The 18,707-nt window shown below is 42.0% G+C and overlaps 1 protein-coding gene across 1 annotated transcript in view; it reads right to left on the bottom strand.

Annotated features, from left to right (window-relative positions):
* Positions 1 to 11,825: 11,825 nt before the first annotated feature.
* msh2 (mutS homolog 2 (E. coli)) overlaps positions 11,826 to 18,707 on the bottom strand; it is a 52,147-nt gene continuing 45,265 nt past the window's right edge. Inside the window, exons 15-16 of the mRNA XM_055639604.1 lie at positions 14,557 to 14,729; positions 11,826 to 12,370 (exon numbers count right to left, since the gene is read on the bottom strand). Coding sequence (XP_055495579.1) covers positions 12,194 to 12,370; positions 14,557 to 14,729 — 350 coding nt within the window. The 3' untranslated portion in view covers positions 11,826 to 12,193. The remainder of the gene's footprint in view (positions 12,371 to 14,556; positions 14,730 to 18,707) is intronic.

Here is an 18,707-nt window from a genome sequence, read left to right on the forward strand (position 1 = left end):
ATGTGGCCCTTGTGGCTAAGGGGATCAGGGGGTATGGAGAGAAGGCAGGTACGGGATACTGAGTTGGATGATCAGCCATGATCATATTGAATGGCGGTGCAGGCTCGAAGGGCCGAATGGCCTACTCCTGCACCTAATTTCTATGTTTCTATGTTTCTAACTGTTGTACCTCCTGCGGTTGCAGGGGAAAGGGCCAGGAATTAGGGTGAGGTGGATGGTGGCCGGGGGGGGGGATGAACGGCCAGGGATTGATGGAGGAAATGGTTCCTGTGGAAGGCAGAAAGGAGGAGATGTGGTTGGTGGTGGGAGTCTGTTGCATCGAGCGGAAATGATGAAGGAATTTGAACTCAATTTTAGCTGCAAGCAGTTAATGAGGCATATGCCGTCATTTATTTAATTATGATTAACCAAACGGTGTGATGGGAACATGGGAGGATGATGAGAAGGATCAAGGATAGACAATTAAGCTGCTCCAGGCTGTGATCGCGTTTCCTTAGACAACGATTGCTTAAATGCTCAATTTTGTCTAACTACCTTTGATCCACGCTGTACAAAACTAATCAATATCATTTTTTTTAAATTGCCAGTTTTGTCTCAGCCTCCATTTCATTTTATGAGAGTTCCATAAAACTACAAGTGTTCGTGTGGAAATAGTGATTTCTATACAACTTTTATATTATTGATTATGCACTCTTATTCCAATTCCATCTCTGAATGAAATTATGTGCGTACATTTATTACCAATTCACTTCTTCATTTTAAAGTGAAATATTTAATAGGATCAGTCCTCAACCTTGTTAATTTGAAGGAATGGGACCCCATTCCGGTTGGGACAAACGCCCGCAATTCTGATGAGATTAACACCTACTATTGACAGGAATTGTAGGCACGGATCAAAGCTACAGTTCCGAGGCACTGCATGGTGACATATCTACCCAATCCCCATGGCCGGACCTTGTCTGGGCTACTTAGCGCAATTGAATATCCAGGTCCTATTTCACACATACCCAAATATTATGAAACTCTGTCACAAAGAATTGCATAAAGAAAAGATGTCTATCCTGGTGGATAATGTGGATTTTTTTTCAAAATAATATTTGAGAGCGCTATTTAATAGTCAGAATCCCTGAATATCGACCAGTCCACTGACTCAAGGCAGTCTTGCAGGATGTAATCCATGTCCGCCAACCAGCATTGTACAACTTTCTGTACTGAGTCCTCTGCTTCAGTGCTGCCAGGGGTGATGATTGAGGCAGATAGTTGTGGCATTAAAGAGGCTTTTGGGTAGGCACATGGATATGCAGTGAGTGAAGGGACATGGTCCATGTGCAGGCAGATATTAGTTATGTATAGAGCTCAAACTCACACGGGTTGAAACACAAGCATCTTTATTGTTCAGGTCTTCAACTACACGGCAGGTCATCACACGTTCACATTGCAACTCAGACTGGCAACAGTGGGCAGGATCTTACACTATGAATGTTACAATTAGGCGGGGTTATAATTACTAAGCATTCTAATTGGCTAACATGCTATATCCAATGATACAAGTTTGCCATCATGTATGACATGGACTTTATGGGCCGAATGGCCTGCTCCTTTGCTATGCTGTTCTATGTTTGTTCATCCCAAGATCACTGGATCTTGGCCCTTTTCTGCAACGGGTGCAATTTTCCTCTGACCAGCTCATTCAAAATTTTAAATACCTCCTGTGGGAGGCATTTGGGGAAGGGAGGTAGGGAGACTGAAACATAGGAAGGCATTGGGGTGTGAGGCCAGGGGGAACCAAGGAAAAGTTGTGGTCCAGGTCATGTATTTGTGCCCGTGTGTACATGTGGTCAGTGCGTGCGATATACAGTATGAGCTTTGTGTATTTAGTCTGTGAAAAATAACTTAGGCAAAACTGCCTTTCATAGAAACATAGACATAGAAAATAGGTGCAGGAGTAGGCCATTCGGCCCTTCGAGCCTGCACCGCCATTCAATATGATCATGGCAGATCATCCAACTCAGTATCCTGTACCTGCCTTCTCTCCATCCCTGATCCCTTTAGCCACAAGGGCCACATCTAACTCCCTCTTAAATATAGCCAATGAGCTGGCCTCAACTACTTTCTGTGCCAGAGAATTCCACAGATTCACCACTCTCTGTGTGGGGAAAAAAAAATGTTCTCATCTCGGTCCTAAAAGACTTCCCCCTTACCCTTAAACTGTGACTCCTTCTTCTGGACTTCCCCAACATCGGGAACAATCTTCCTGCATCTAGCCTGTCCAACCCCTTAAGAATGTTGTAAGTTTCTATAAGATCCCCCCTCAATCTTCTAAATTCTAGCAAGTACAAGCCAAATCTATCCAGTCTTTCTTCATATGAAAGTCCTGCCATCCCATGAATCAGTCTGGTGAACCTTCTCTGTGCTCCCTCTATGGCAAGAATGTCTTTCCTCGGATTAGGAGACCAAAACTGTACGCAATACTCCAAGTGTGGTCTCACCAAGACCCTGTACAACTGCAGTAGAACCTCCCTGCTCCTATACTCAAATCATTTTGTGATGAATGCTAACATACCATTCGCTTTCTTCACTGCCTGCTGCACCTGCATGCCTACTTTCAATGACTGATGTACCATGACACCCAGGTCTCGTTGCATCTCCCCTTTTCCTAATCGGCCACCATTCAGATAATAGTCTATTTTCCTGTTCTTGCCACCAAAGTGGATAACCCCACATTTATCCACATTATACTGCATCTGCCATGCATTTGCCCACTCACCCAACCTATCCATGTCACCTTGCAGTCTCCTAGCATCCTCCTCACAGCCAACACTGCCCCCCAGCTTTGTGTCAGCCGCAAACTTGGAGATGTTGCATTCAATTCCCTCGTCCAAATCATTAATATATATTGTAAATAGCTGGGATCCCAGCACTGAGCCTTGGGGTACCCCACTAGTCACTGCCTGCCATTCTGAAAAGGACCCGTTTACTCTGACTCTTTGCTTCCTGTCTGCCAGCCAGTTCTCTATCCACATCAATACTGAATCCCCAATACCTTAAGTGCTTTAATTTTGCATACTAATCTCTTATGTGGGATCTTGTCTGAAAGTCCAGATATAACACATCGACTGGTACTCCCTTATCCACTCTACTAGTTACATCCTCGAAAAATGTTATAAGATTCGTCAGACATGATTTACCTTTCATAAATCCATGCTGACTTTGTCCAATGATTTCACCACTTTCCAAATGTACTGCTATCCCATCTTTAATAACTGACTAGCATTTTCCCCACTACCGATGTTAGATTAACTGGTCTTTAATTCCCCGTCTTCTCTCTCCCTCCCTTTTTAAAAAGTGGGGTCACATTAGCTACCCTCCAATCCTCAGGAACTACTCCAGAATCTAAAGAGTTTTGAAAAATTATCAACAATGCATCCACTATTTCTGCGGCTACTTCCTTAAGTACTCTGGGATGCAGCCTATCTGGCCCTGGGGATTTATCGGCCTTTAATCCATTCAATTTACCTAACACCACTTCCCGGATAACCTAGATTTCACTCAGTTCCTCCATCTCATTTGACCCCCGGTCCCCTGCTATTTCCGGCAGATTATTTATGTCTTCCTTAGTGAAGACAGAACCAAAGTAGTTATTCAATTGGTCTGCCATGTCCTTGTTCCCCATGATCAATTCACCTGTTTCTGACTGCAAGGGACCAACATTTGTTTTAACTAATCTTTATCTCTTCCCATATCTATAAAAACTTTTGCAGTCAGTTTTATTGTTCCATGACAGTTTTCTTTCATAATCTATTTTCCTTTTCCTAATTAAGCCCTTTGTTCTCTTCTGCTGGACTCTGAATTTCTGCCAGTCCTCTGGTAGGCTGCTTTTTCTAGCTAATTTGTATTCTTTTGTTTTGATACTTTCCCTGATTTCCCTTGTTATCCATGGATGCACTACCTTCCCTGATTTATTATTTTGCCAAACTGGGATGAACAATTGTTGTAGTTCATCCATGCAATCTTTAAATGCCTTCCATTGCATATCCACCGTCAACCCTTTAAGAAACAATTGCCAGTCTATCTTGGCCAATTCACGTCTCATACCCTCAAAGTTACCTTTCTTTAAGTTCAGAACCCTTGTTTCTGAATTAACTATGTCACTCTCCATCTTAATGAAGAACTCAACCATATTATGGTCACTCTTGCCCAAGGAGCCACGCACAACAAGACTGCTAATTAACCCTTCTTCATTACTCAATACCCAGTTTAGAATAGCCTGCTCTCTCCTTATGCATTAAAGAAATTGCAGGTACTGCAGCTACAAATAAATATACAAAGTACTGGACTAACAATCAGTAATAATCAGTCTGAAGAGTGGTCCCGACCCAAAATATTGCCTATTCATGCTCTCCAGAGATGTTGCCTAGGAACCTTCTTTCAATTCATTGTGCAGTAGGGGAGGGAAGAAAGGAGGCCAGGGCAAAAGCTGGCAGGTAATAAGCAGATACAAGTGGTGGGCATTTGTGACAGTCAAATGTTTGCACAAAGACCAGAGATGAAAAGGCAGGTGGTGTGAGACAACAGGATTGAAGAGTTGCGAAATGTGCAGCTAGAGGAAGGAATGTAGATGGAAGTCAAGGGGGAGGAGAGAAATAGATGCAAGTCCAGATGGGGCACAGGGAAGGGGGTTGTGGGGGGCGGGGGGAGAGAAAGGACAGAGGAAATGTTAGGGGGAAGAAGGGAGAGGGGGAGGGATTTGTAGTTACCTAAAATTGGAGAATTTCTTTTGTCAGGAAAGATAACTATTATCAGATTTCTGACCTGCAAACTCTCCAGGCTAGCACCATAAATGAATTGCAATTGCATTCTATGCTGAGAATTGTTGTGAGAAAAATGGAAATGCATTCATTTCACCACTGTAGAAACATATAAAACAATCAAAACACTCTTGCGAATTGGGCCATTGAGATAATGGGATGAGGCAGTACAAGAAACACATTGCAATATCCTTTGATAAAAACTGCTTACAATGGCGCAAATAAGTTGATATACCAATAGACTAAAGTACCTACCAATTCGACTAATACCTTGAATGGATAGGTTGTCTGATGAGGAAAGGTAGATAGGTTATGCCTGTGTCCACTAGAGGACAAGGTGAGAAGGGACTTGTATTGAATCATATAAGTTCCTCGTACATTGAACAAGGACATTCTGTCCATCAAGTCAATGGCAATTCCCAGAACCTATTTATTTTCCTCTAACCTATTCTTTTGACTAAACACTGTTACTCACCAGTAGGGTTGCCAACTTTCTCACTCCCAAATAAGGGACAAAAGGTCAAAATAATGGACAACTTCCCTACGGCAATTCGTTGACTGACTCGGCCGTGACTGGGAGAATGATGAGGTGGCCGGGGTGCTGGCCTGCACACAAAGCCCAGCCGGCGGGCCAGCTGAGATTTGGCCCAGGCGCGGGACTTTGATCGTGATATCCCGCACCCCTTCCAACTCATGAACCGATGATCGGCCAATAAGAAGGAGGGGTGGTGGTGTCGGCGATAAGCGAAGGTCCGAAGGTCGGACAGCTGGCCAGGCTGCCGACCGACGGGGCCACGGGCGAGGCGCTGCTGCTGCACTCCATCGGGACGGGTGAGGCAGGGCCGGATGAGGGGCTCTGACCAGACAGCCCCCTCGACCCGAGTAGTAGCAGTCAAATACAGGACAAGGGCAGTCCTGTAAGGGACAAACCAATGTAGCCCAATATACGGAATCCCAGATAATATGGGGCAGTTGGCAACCCTACTCACCAGTGATTATTCAACCAACACCTTTCAGTAACTCGCCAGCATGTGTTTGGGAGTGTGAGAGGGAAACCAGAGCTGTGTGGCAGCAGCTGCACCTTTCTGTCGCCCCATGATGCCTAGACGGGGTGAAAATGGCAAAGATGTTTGTTCTAGTGGGAGATTCTGGAACGAGAGGGCTGAGATGCCAGGTGGCGGGTCCCCGCAGACAGACTCGGGGTCGGCGCCAGGGAGCCATCAGGAGTAACCCGGCGGCAGTTAAGGAAAGGGCCGGCAGTCAATATTAATGGCCGGCAGTCGTGGAAAGGCCCACTTGAGTGCCAGAGGTCAGATGGGTCCATGTGGGTGCCGGACACGCTGCAAGAAGACAAAGGAGGAACCAGCTTGGGGGGGGGGGGGTTGCATCATGCAATGTGATCATGGCTGAACATCCCCAATATACCAGTGTGTCCAAATACCATTATATAAATATATACACACATGAATAGATAAAGTGTAAATAAACAGATAATGGGCTATTAATGTTCAGAGTTTTGTTTGAGTTGAGTTTAATAGCCCGATGGCTGTGGGGAAGTAGGTATTCCTGAACCTGGACGTTGCAGTCTTCAGGCTCCTGTACCTTCTACCTGAAGGTAGCGGAGAGATGAGTGTGTGGCCAGGATGGTGTGGGTCCTTGATGATGCTGCCTGCCTTTTGAGGCAGCGACTGCGATAGATCCCCTCCAGATTGCAAACATCATCTAACTAAACCTGTAAGAACATAGGGCAGCTGGCATTTTCATCTGGAACAAAAGGGGACCATTTTAGGACTAAATGGAATACTTTGCAACTTTGTCAATGCCCTATATGTGGCTGCTCTTTGCATATGCGTATGCAAAACAAAGAATCTCACTGTAACATGTCACATTCATTCATTTATTTATTTACTTACATTGTGCAGTTTGGTACTAAATTATTTCTGAATGTTCAGACCTTGAGATTACTTTATATCCATGGTATGGTGTTAAGTTTGAGGTGGAGAAGAGGAAAGGATTTTTTTGACATTCCTTACGCTCTCCCACGTCGGAAACATTATTTTCCAATGCCAGTGGGAGGTGACCACATAACCGTTGGAATCGATTGGGAAAATCCTTTGTGATTATATTTGGATTCAACGTTGCCCTCTGGTGTTCAGCAAAAACAAATGCAGCATAAGGGGCTTACTGTTCTGAGGTAAGGAATCAATGGAAATGCCAGCTGCCCTATGTTCTTACAGGTTTAGTTAGAGGATGTTTGCAATCATTTTGATTCCTCAATTTTATTCCAGTCCAAAATGTATTTTTATTGATAACAAACAGGTGATCATGAAGTATTCAATTATTTTTGTTATACAATTATCATTTAAACTATTGCTAAAATAATTTTAATATTAAATAATTATAAAAAAGCAATATTTTATTTGAAGTCACATTAACAGTCATGGACATGCCTTCAAATCACACATAAAACTCACATTTAACCATCAGAATTTTTTTTCATAATTTGTACATAATTAGATGGCCTTTTATTGATACGACAATATTTTAATATAACCAAAAAAACTATACTTCCATGATATTTTGACTAATCTTTGACTGCATACTCTTCCTGGCTTTTAGCTCATTTAAATATACATCTTCTGTTCTATATTCATATTGAAATAATCTGGTTTTGCTTAATCTAATCCATTAATATATCTTCCTATCATACACTTTCCTCAGTTTATTCTTTTAATGCTGAGATCAATATGATCACACTCATTTACATATGCATACATTTGATGTACTGCAATCAGATTTTGAGAAATGTGCTCCCACTGTCTTGACAAATGACTTACTATATTTTCAGCTTAACCTCTGCAGTCTGAACCTCTAATATTTTGAGTACATGCTCTTTAAATGTCCAGGTAAAGTCCCCTGACATTGAAACTCCTCAATTTATTAAAGACACAATCTCCCAGAAATACTAGGGGTCCGATGAGCTAGTGGGATGTAGAAATTGAAGGGAATCCATATTAGTCAGGAAATGGTGTTAGATAAACTGTTGGGACTGAGAGCAGATAAATCCCCAGGGGCTGAGGGGCTGCATCCCAGAGTACTCAATCAAGGAGGTGGCCCTAGAAATCACAGATTCATTGGGGATCATTTTCCAATGTTCTCTCGACTGGATCAGTTCCTGTGGACTGGAGGGTAGCCAATGTAACCACACTTTTTAAGAAAGGAGGGAGAGAAAACAGGGAATTATAGACCAGTTAGCCTTACATCGGTAGTGGGGAAGATGCTCGAGTCCATTGTTAAAGATGTTGTAGCCGCACATTTGGAAAGCAGTGACAGGATCGGTCAAAGTTAGCATGGATTTATGAAGGGAAAACCATGCTTGACTAATCATCTGGAATTTTTTGAGGATGTAACAAGTAGAATGCATAAGGGAGAGCCAGTGGATGTGGTGTATGTGGACTTTCAAAAAGCCTTTGACAAGGTCCCACACAAGATTAGTGTCAAAATTAGAGCACATGGTATTGGGGGTAGGGTATTGACATGGATAAGAGAACTGGTTGGAAAACAGGAAAGCAAAGAGTAGGAGTTAACAGGTCCTTTTCAGAATGGCAGGCAGTGACTGGTGGGGTACCGCAAGGCTCGATGCTGGGACCCCAATTATTTACAATATATATTAACGATTTAGACGATGGAATTAAATGTGACATCTCCCAAGTTTGCGGATGACACAAAGCTGGTAATGAGCTGCAATGAAGATGCTATGAGGCTGCAAGGTGACTTGGATAGGTTGGGTGTGGGCAGATGCATGACAGATGCAGTATAACGTGGATAAATGTGGGGCTATCACTTTGCTGGCACGAACAGAAGGCAGTGGTGGCCAATTCACTGGATGTTTTCAAGAGTTAGATATCTATATTACTAAATGTCTGATCTTGACCACTTCCTGTTCTGTATATTGATTTTAGAAAAAAAAAGCGCTGCCACTTACGGCTGTGATTTTTGGCCATCTTACACAGAGTCCTTCTCTGCTGCGCACTCTCAGGCACAGTTTGATCTCACAATCTGCAATGAGATTAATGATGGCTATGGTAGTAATCGTATTGAGACAAGTTTGAATGCCATTCTTGAAGTTGTGCAATAGGATCTTTCATGTAAACCGTGTATGTGTGTACAATTGGAGTGGAATATTGTGGTCGGTTTTGGTCACGGTTATAGGAAAGGTGCCATTAAACTGGAAAAGATGGTGAAGAAAACATTTGGCACGCTGGTCTTCAATTGTCAGGGAGTTAATTATAGAAGTTGGGAGGTTATGTTGCAGTTTAAAATGTTGGTGAGGCACTTGGGAGTATTGATTTCAGTTAGGGACAGCACTCGTTATGGAGTATGGGATCACTGGTCGGCGTGCACTCTGTGGGCCAAAGGGCCTGTTTCTGCGCTGTTTCTCGAAATTAAACTAAACTTTTGGCCACCCTGCAATAGGAAAGATGCAATTACGGTGGAAAGGGTGCAGAGAAGATTTATGAGGATGTTGCCAGGACTCAAAATACTGAGCAAAAAGGAGAGGTTGAGCAGGCAAGGACCTTATTTCTTGGAATGCAGGGGGCTGAGAGGTGATCTTATAGATATAAAATCATGATGGGCATTGATAGGGTGAAAGCACAGTCTTTTTCCCCACTGTCGGGTAATTGACAACTACAAGGCACAGGTTGAAGGTTAAAAGGAAAAGATTTAGTAGGAATCTGAGGGGCAACATTTTCACACAGTGGGTGTTGGGTATACTGAACGAGCTGCCAGAGGCAGTAGTTGAGGCAACTACAATGTCAACATTTAAAAGACACTTGGACAGGTACATGAATAGGAAAGGTTCATAGGGATGAGGGCCAAATGCTGGTAATTGGACTAACTTACATGGGCCATCTTGGTCAGATGTGTTTTTTGGCCAAACGACCTTTTTCAGTGCTGTATGATTCTATCACTCTATGAGTGAAACTAACAGAGTATAGTATAATGTAAATGGTAGCTAATTAGTCCCCCAAATAGTGTGCAGGATTGAGTATAGCAGTGCAGTTTAAAGTGATGCAGCTGATTCCAATCCATTATTTTGGTTTTGTGTTTCACGGAAATTTGCATTATTTATTTCTCATCTTCTGTAAAATACCCACTGTCATCACTTCAAAAGTCCAAGGTGCAGCAAAAATACTTCAGAGCAATGGGTTGTACAAAGTACAGGGTGTTTTCCCCAACCCCTCCATCAGTGTACTTAAAGAAGTGGTTCTAGAAATCGTGGACGCATTGGTGATCATTTTCCAATGTTCTATAGATTCAGGATCAGTTCCTGTGGATTGGAGGGTAGCTAATGTTATCCCACTTTTTAAGAAAGGCGGGAGAGAGAAAACAGGGAATTATAGACCAGTTAGCCTGACATCGGTGGTGGGGAAGATGCTGGAGTCAATCATAAAAGACGAAATAGCAGCACATTTGGATGACAGTAACAGGATCGGTCCGAGTCAGCATGGATTTTCGCAGGGGAATTCATGCTTGTCTAATCTTCAAGAATTTTTTGAGGATGTAACGAGGAAAATTGGCAAGGGAGAGCCAGTGGATGTCATGTACCTCGATTTTCAGAAAACATTTGATAAGGTCTCACGTAGGAGATTAGTGGGCAAAATTAGGGCACATGATATTGGGGGTAGTGTGCTGACGGATAGAAAATTGGTTGGCAGACAGGAAACAAAGAGTAGGGATTAACGGGTCCATTTGAAAATGTCAGGCAGTGACTAGTGGGGTACAGCAAGGCTCGGTGCAGGAACCGCAGCTATTTACAATATACATCAATGATTTAGATGAAGGGATTCAAAGTAACATTAGCAAATTTGCAGATGACACATAACTGGGTGGCAGTGTGAATTGCGATGAGGATGCTGTGAGAATGCAGGGCGACTTGGACAGATTGGTTGAGTGGGCAGATGCATGGTAGATGCAGTTTAATGTGGATAAATGTGAGGTTATCCACTTTGGTAGCAAAAACAGGAATGCAGATTATTATCTAAATGGTGTCAAGTTGGGAAAAGGGGAAGTACAACGGGATCTGGGGGTCCTTGTTCATCAGTCAATGAAAGTAAGCATGCAGGTAACAGCAGGCAGTGAAGAAAGTGAATGGCATGTTGGCCTTCATAACAAGAGTAGTTGAATATAGGAGAAAAGAGGTCCTTCTGCAGTTATACAGGGCCCTAGTGAGACCACACCTGGAGTATTGTGTGCAGTTTTGGTCCCCTAATTTGAGGAAGAACATTTGTGCTATTGAGGGAGTGCAGTGTAGGTTCACAAGGTTAATTCCCGTGATGGCGGGACTGTCTTATGCTGAGAGTATGGATCGGCTGAGCTTGTATTCTCTGGCATTTAGGATGAGAGGGCATCTTACTAAAACATATAAGATTATTCAGGGTTTGGACACGCTCGAGGCAGGAAACATGTTCCCGATGTTGGGGGAGTCCCGAACCAGGGGCCACAGTTTAAGAATAAGGGGTAAGCCATTTAGAACAGAAATGAGGAAACACTTTTTCCACACAGAGAGTTGTGACTCCTGAACCCATTGTATATTGTCAATGATTTCCAATTAGCCAATATCTCAATTTTTAATTCTCGTTCATTTAAATCCCATTATATTTTCATTTCCACTTGAGGGTCCCCTACCAGGCCTCCACTGCTCCTTGACCTTACCTGCATTTGTTTTCCAACAACAAGAAGTAATCATGTTTTGTGTTGCTAGGGTCCAGCACTGTATTTTAAATCAAACCTCAATCCCTTTTCTCAAAACTCTACCTCTGATCAAAGCGTCAATGATCTTGCCTTCGACATACTCCATTTGCTTAGTTTCATTTGGATTATATCTGGGACATATTTCCACATTAGAAGTAATATATAACCGCATGTTATTTTCTTTTCACAATTGACTTTTAAAAACAGTTTGTTTTTTTACAGCTACAATTTGATAGTAACAACAAACAAGAAACAATCAGCTGGGGATTTTTAATAATTTTATTATAAATGTCATCTATAGAAAAGAAAACCATATCAAAATGAAGTGCAATGTGACTCACATTGCAGATACAGTATGCAGAATAAATGAAGTAAAAAAAAAAGCAAAAGCAAAAGCACACTACGTAGACTCCAATTTTACACTGGCCTTCAGCATGGGTGATGCACCTCTCAAACTCTTCATAACATGACCGACTTAGACACAGCCAAGAATAATGCCCACAGGCACAGTTTATGAACCTGACAGTTTTACACGTTAGTTTGCGTTCACTGTGAAGAAATCTATTCTTCCCATGATTGTCCATGTTATTTGGCTTGATTTCAATTTATAATTTCTTTCACTTTGAAGTTTACTTTAAAGCCATGACCTTGGACTTTGCAATCATCTCATTGACGAAACTGTTATTCTGTGCCAGCACCTTAGATTTCAGCATCACCAACCTCTGTTTTACCTCTTCCTCAGACATGTCAGAAATGGGCAAAGCTTTGATGCTTGACAGAAAATCAGCAATGATTCTTTCACCATCCTACAGAAATGGAAGGGAAATATTATTCCACAGTTGCAAACATTTCTTAGAAATGTTGTGATATTTCAGTCTCTGTAATCACCAGAGGCGCTAGACATTCCAGTGAATTATTCTCCACGTGAGGAAATTGCTCTATTAAATTTAATCAAATAGCTAAAGTGTTGCATGATCTTGGAAATCCTACAGAAAATAAGCAGTTGCCTAACCTCCAACGCATTCAATGGTCTGATACTTATCGGAAATACCCATTGCCATTCTTAAATTATGGGAAAACATGCCTCACCTTGTAGCTACTACCAAGGAGGAATCTTCAGATTTAAAAATTGGAAAAAGGTGGAGCCTGAAGGCATCATTTACCAAGATCGTAAAAACTAAATTTTGTGAATGCACGGTAGATCAGGCAGCATGTGTGAAAAGAGAAAGAATTAGCACTTCAGATTCAAACCCTTTAACTAGTAGGGTCTTGGACCTGAAACTGTAAAACTGTTTTTCATCCTACTTTTATTTCAGATCTCTAACATCTGCAATAAAAAACAAAGACCTGAAGGAACTCAGCAGGTCAGGCAACATTTATCACGGGAAATGGGCAATGATGTCGAGAGTCAGGACCCTTCTACAAGCTGATAGAGTTGGGGAAAGCTAAAAAGTGAGGTAAGGGTGGGCAAAGCGATAGGTGGCTACATGTGAGGAAGGATGATTGGCACACCGAAGGAGATGGTGAGAAAGTAAAATGGAAACAAATGGGTTTCAGATAAGGAAGGACAAGTGAAATATAAAGCTGAAGGGAGAGCTATGGGTGGAAGGGGGTGGAGATGGGGGAAAGAAGGGGAATAAAAGGAAAATGTGGGACAGTAGGGCGGAGTGGGAGATGAGTAGAAGGTGAAGGGTAAAGGTACATGGTGACAAGGGTGATGGGAAAAGGTGTGCAATACTGGCGTAAGGACGTTCATTTCAGATTGGAGAATATTCTTCATGCTGTTGGATTGTAGACTTCAAGCACAATATGAAATGCATTTTTTCCAGTTTGTTCGAGACCTCACTCTGGGACAGAAAGGTTGGTATAGGAGTGGGAAGGGAAATTAAAATTGCTGGCACCCAGAGCTCCTGCATATATGGACAGGATGCAAATATTCAGCTAAATGATCACCTTGTGTATGCTTGTGTTTTTTTTTAGAGATACAGCATGGAACAGACCCTTCAGCCCACCATGTCCGCGCTGACCAGTGATCCCTACACATTAACACTATCCTCCACCCACTAGGGACAATTTTTACACTAACCAAGCCAATTAACCTACAAACCTGTACGTCTTTGTAGTGTGGGAGGAAACCGAAGATCTTAGAGAAAACCCATGCAGGTCACAGGGAGAACATACAAACTCTGTACAGACAGCACCCGTAGTCGGGATCGAACCCAGGTCGCCACCGTGATCGTCTCGCTGTTTTTGCGAACTCTACTCCCTCCTCCTTTTGCTCACCTCCATCTCCATCTATTCCGATCCCCCATTTCCCTTTTATAGTCCAGCACTTGGCTTTCCCTCTAGATTCTAGCATCTGCAGTTTTTATTTTTACTTTCCAAGATAAAAATATTATAGACGGCTGCAATGTACATTCTTCGATAATGCTATTTCTAGTTTAAATTGTTTGTTTAAACTGCTAGACTGCACACGAGCTGTGGGTTTTTTGGTTTCAGCATCCACTCTATCTATGCACATCTCCAACACCTGTAATACTAAAACATAAAAATAATTCCTCTTTCCTCCACTGCAAAAAGTGTATGCAATTTGAAATTCTGGCGGATGGGGGGGGGGGGAAGAATAGTAGGTCCATGTACGAAAATTGCACACGGTCCATGCAAGATAAGTAGACACTAAATAAAATAATTGATGATCAAATAAGAATATTTGCTGCAAATGAATTGCAGCTTGAAACCAATCATAATGATAGTACAATGTAAATGTTTTCCTGCTGCCCCTGAGGCTTAGTTAAATGACCATTGGAATAGAATGATTAAAAAAAAAACATAATTCATGGCTAATGAGCACCAGCTCGTCCACACTGGGCGAAATAGCAATATTGACCACAGCACGGATCACTCTTCTTGTCAGGTTTATAGTACATTCCTGAGGCAGCGTTGGGTCTAGCCTGTTCTGTTAAATTAAAACAGATTAGCTTCAGTTACAAACCTGCTTTTCTTGACGAGATTTCTTGGCCATTGGCTCATCATCAAAATCTTCGGTACTCCCTGTGTTCTGGAACTCCTCAAGCTCCAGGGCTTTGTCTTTGGCACTAAGAATGACATGTCTGGGAAACTGAGCAAGCTCCGCCACATGAATTCCAAAACTCTGATCACAAACACCTACAAGCAAAAAACATTGTAGAATGTTTACAAAGACTCAATTCATCCAGTTACTGCATGCTTGGGAAGTAATATCAATATGAAGATTTAAAGCAGCTAACAGTACAACACATCTTGTTACCTGCGGAGTAGGTGTTGCAGAGATGAATGACAGCTTCAAGTTCCGAGGAATCCATATCACCAGAACCCTAAGATGCATCCTATCAGAATACATTCAGTGGCACATCTGCAGTCCTTCTAGAGAATCCCTTGTGGACATGCTGGTTTTCACAGTTGTCCAAGAAAGTAAATACATTGATGTATCAGTATGAAGGGACCACGTTAGGTTGCTAGTGATATGAATTTATAGGAACTTGAAGCTGTCGACCATCTCTGCAGCAGCTCTTTTGGGAAGGACAGAGATGTTTACAACCTCCCACCAACAGTCAGCTCTTTTGAAGTCTAGGTTGCTGTCCTGACACCATGAAGCAAGGTTCCCGATCTCCTTCCTGCATTCAGTCTCACCAATGTTGTCGATCAGGCCAAAAACATAAAGATTGAGTTGACGTTGTACATGGCCACACAGCAATGGGTGTAAAGGAAGTAGAGCAAGGGACTGAGGACACAACCCTGAGGAACATCAATGCTGACGGTCAATGTGGAGGAATTTTTATGACATCCGATCTGACGGAGGTTAGCCAGCCAAGATGTCCAGAAGCCAATTGCAGATGGAGGCACCAAGGCCAAAGTTCAGAAGTTTAGAGATGAGCTTATTTGGTATTATAGAATTAAAGGGCGAACTATATAGTCAATTAATAGTATCCTGACATTGATGTATTTATGGTCAAAGTGATTCAGAGTTCAATTTAGTGCAAGGAAGATGGCAAACTCCAGAGACCTATTTTTCTTGTATGCACGAGGTTTAGATTGTCCAGGAGACTGGAGCAAATGTGGGCATTACGACTCTTTCAAAGCACTTCATTATTTTAGTTACTGGGCAGTAGATTGAGATTGTGGCAAGAGATATCATATTCACTGTCATTAATTAATTGTTATCTAATCATGGATGGATGTTACAGGAAAATGTGTGCAGTTAGGGACGTTTTCTTTAAGGCAATACACTGTGAAAATAATCAAATTTAGAAGGACAATGATCCTTTGGTGCACTAAGATCATTACAGAGACCAAGCAATAAAATGGTTGATGTGCAAGAGCAGTAATTGCCCATCCACGCGAGTCTCCATGTAATACTGCAAAAGAACATTAAATACAGACATTCAAAATAAATTAAATATGGAAGCACACAAATCCTGCTGATGTTAAATTGAGATCAAAAGTGAAACTGTTGGACAGCTCAGGCTTGTAAACAGAATGAATTGTGGTGAAGCCCAGTCAGTGAAACAGCTAAAATATCAATTTTGAACATTTTTGATCGATGAGGCAAATAACTCAGCTATCCATGGGATAACGATGCTGCTTCCATAATCAGGAATTCATTAGACACTTGTAAACCTTTTAAAGCTTGCACTGACTCATGCATATTTTATCGGCATAATTAATTTTTAAATAGGATTAAAAAAAGATGATCAAACGTCAAATCTTATATCTTGTTGCCTCAGATCCAAGAGATACTATCAGGCATATTGTCTAATCTATTTGAGATGCGAAGCTAAACCATAAGTAATAATGCTACCTGTTGATGGGGATGGCATGCAAGTTGCTTTCTACTGAGCTGGCAACTCTTTCAGAACAACGGTTGAGACAGGGGCATGTCTTTAACCCTGGGTGTTTGATGCACAAATGTTGTTTGGATGGCCAGCTACACCCATAAATTGAAGTATTTATACAATGCAAATTTACACATTTCCTTCTGGATTCTCAGGGATGTGTAACTGCAAAAATAAGAGGCCCACCATTTTCTCTGTGCACAAGAGAAGAACGATTAAACCATAGATACATATGGGAAACAAACACCATTAGAAAACCACACAATCCACTTCCCCATTTTGTTGTGTCACTTCTGAATAGTGACAACTAGTAATGTAGCTATTTTTGGCCACAGGATTCAAACTGCATCAATAACTCTCCATTTTGCTTTGATTTCCAAACCAGGCAATGAAAGACAATTTTTAAGGTATTTCAGAAATAACCATCATAGTTCACCATCCACCCAGTTTATTTAATGCAGGAAGACCAGCAATTTAAGATTAAAATACAGATTCAATCAATGCAGAATGATATTGCATTACAAGTACAAATATTTGGAGCCCAATTCTTAATCCATACAATGCTCGTTAAACTATACTGAATATTGGAATCTGTACAAGGCATTGCAGCACAAAATTTAGTTTCAAATCCAAGAAAATGATAGAGAAAAGCAACAAGGACTATTAAAGGAAAGTTATCATCAGAAAAGGTTCCTGAAAAATTAGCTTCTATTCTCATCCTTAATAATAATAATAATAATATCTTTTATTGTCATTGCACGTCAGTGCAATGAGATTTAGTATGCAGCTCCAACCGATGAAAAAGAAAAGTAAAATAAATAAATAAGCTGTGTGACGTGACCATCCGAGGGACAGTCCAGGGGAGATGGGAGGCACTCAGCAGGGCCGGTTCAGAGCCGCTATAGCTCTTGGAATAAAGCTGTTTCTGAGTCTGGAGGTTCGGGCGTAGAAGGCCTTGTAACGTCTGCCGGATGGAAGTAGTTCAAACAGTCCGTTACAGGGGTGCGATGTCTTTATGGTTGCTGACGGCCTTCCTGAGGTACCGTGTGTGGTAGATGCCCTCCAAGGCTGGTAGCTCTGTCCCAATGATCCTCTGCGCTCTGTGAACGACGCGCTGAAGAGCTCTCCTCTCCGCCTCCGTGCAGCTGAGATACCACACAGAGATGCCATACGTTAATATGCTCTCTGTGGTGCAGCGGTAGAACGTTGTCAGCAGCTGTTGGGGCAGACCAGTCTTTTTTAATGTGCTCAGGAAGAACAGTTGTTACTGTGCCTTCTTGACCAGCGCAGCGGTGTTGGTGGACCATGTGAGGTCCTCTGAAATGTGAGTGCCCAGAAACTTAAAGCTGGACACTCTCTCCACACTTTTCCCGTAGATGGCTATTGGGGCGTATTCTCCATTATGGGACCTCCTGAAGTCAATAATCAGCTGCTTGGTCTTCGAGGTGTTTAGTGACAAGTTGTTACGTGTGCACCAGTCCGCCAGGTTCTGCGCCTCCGCCCTGTATTTTATTTCATCACCGTTGGTGATCAGCCCAATCACTGTTGTGTCGTCTGCAAACTTCACGTGGTGTTGGTGTCGAATGCAGGAACACAGTCGTGAGTGAAGAGGGAGTAAAGCATGGGGCTTAGTACACAGCCCTGTGGTGTGCCAGTGCTCATGATAAATGATTTACATGAACAAGCGCAAAAGGGTAGAAAACTTAAGTGAAGAAATAAGCAAAAGTTAACAAGCTTATGCAGAACCTTTGCAGGGGAGTGGGAGACAAAGCAGCAGCAAAATCTCAAGGATGAATTCTATTAATGAGCAATGGTATCAACTAGCATAAGAGGAATTAAGACCAAATCAAATTAACTTTAAAGAAATTGGGACCTCAGTGTTATTTATATTTACGATTGTTGCTTTCCCATGTTAATTATAACTATGAAATCAAGGGTCCACACAGACATGCCTTGACAGTGCTTTCTTGAAAATAGTGACATTTTTACAAATGGTCAATACGGGCCAAACTATTGGGCGTCCATTAATTGCCCATCACATTTCTAAAACTGGAGCAGTCTTGCTATCAGCATCACTTTTAAAAGAATTATTAAAGCAGCCAACATAATCATGGACCACTCACACACTAGTCGTTCCCTCTTTTCCCCTCTCACATAAGGCAGAAGATATAAAAGTTTGAAAGCATACACCACTAAATTAAAGAATAGATTCCACCCCCTTTGTTATCAGTCTCTTGAACAGACCTCCCATAAACAAAGGGTGTATACCTGA

The sequence above is a fragment of the Leucoraja erinacea genome, chromosome 8 (assembly GCF_028641065.1).
Source record: "Leucoraja erinacea ecotype New England chromosome 8, Leri_hhj_1, whole genome shotgun sequence".
NCBI lineage: Eukaryota > Metazoa > Chordata > Chondrichthyes > Rajiformes > Rajidae > Leucoraja > Leucoraja erinaceus.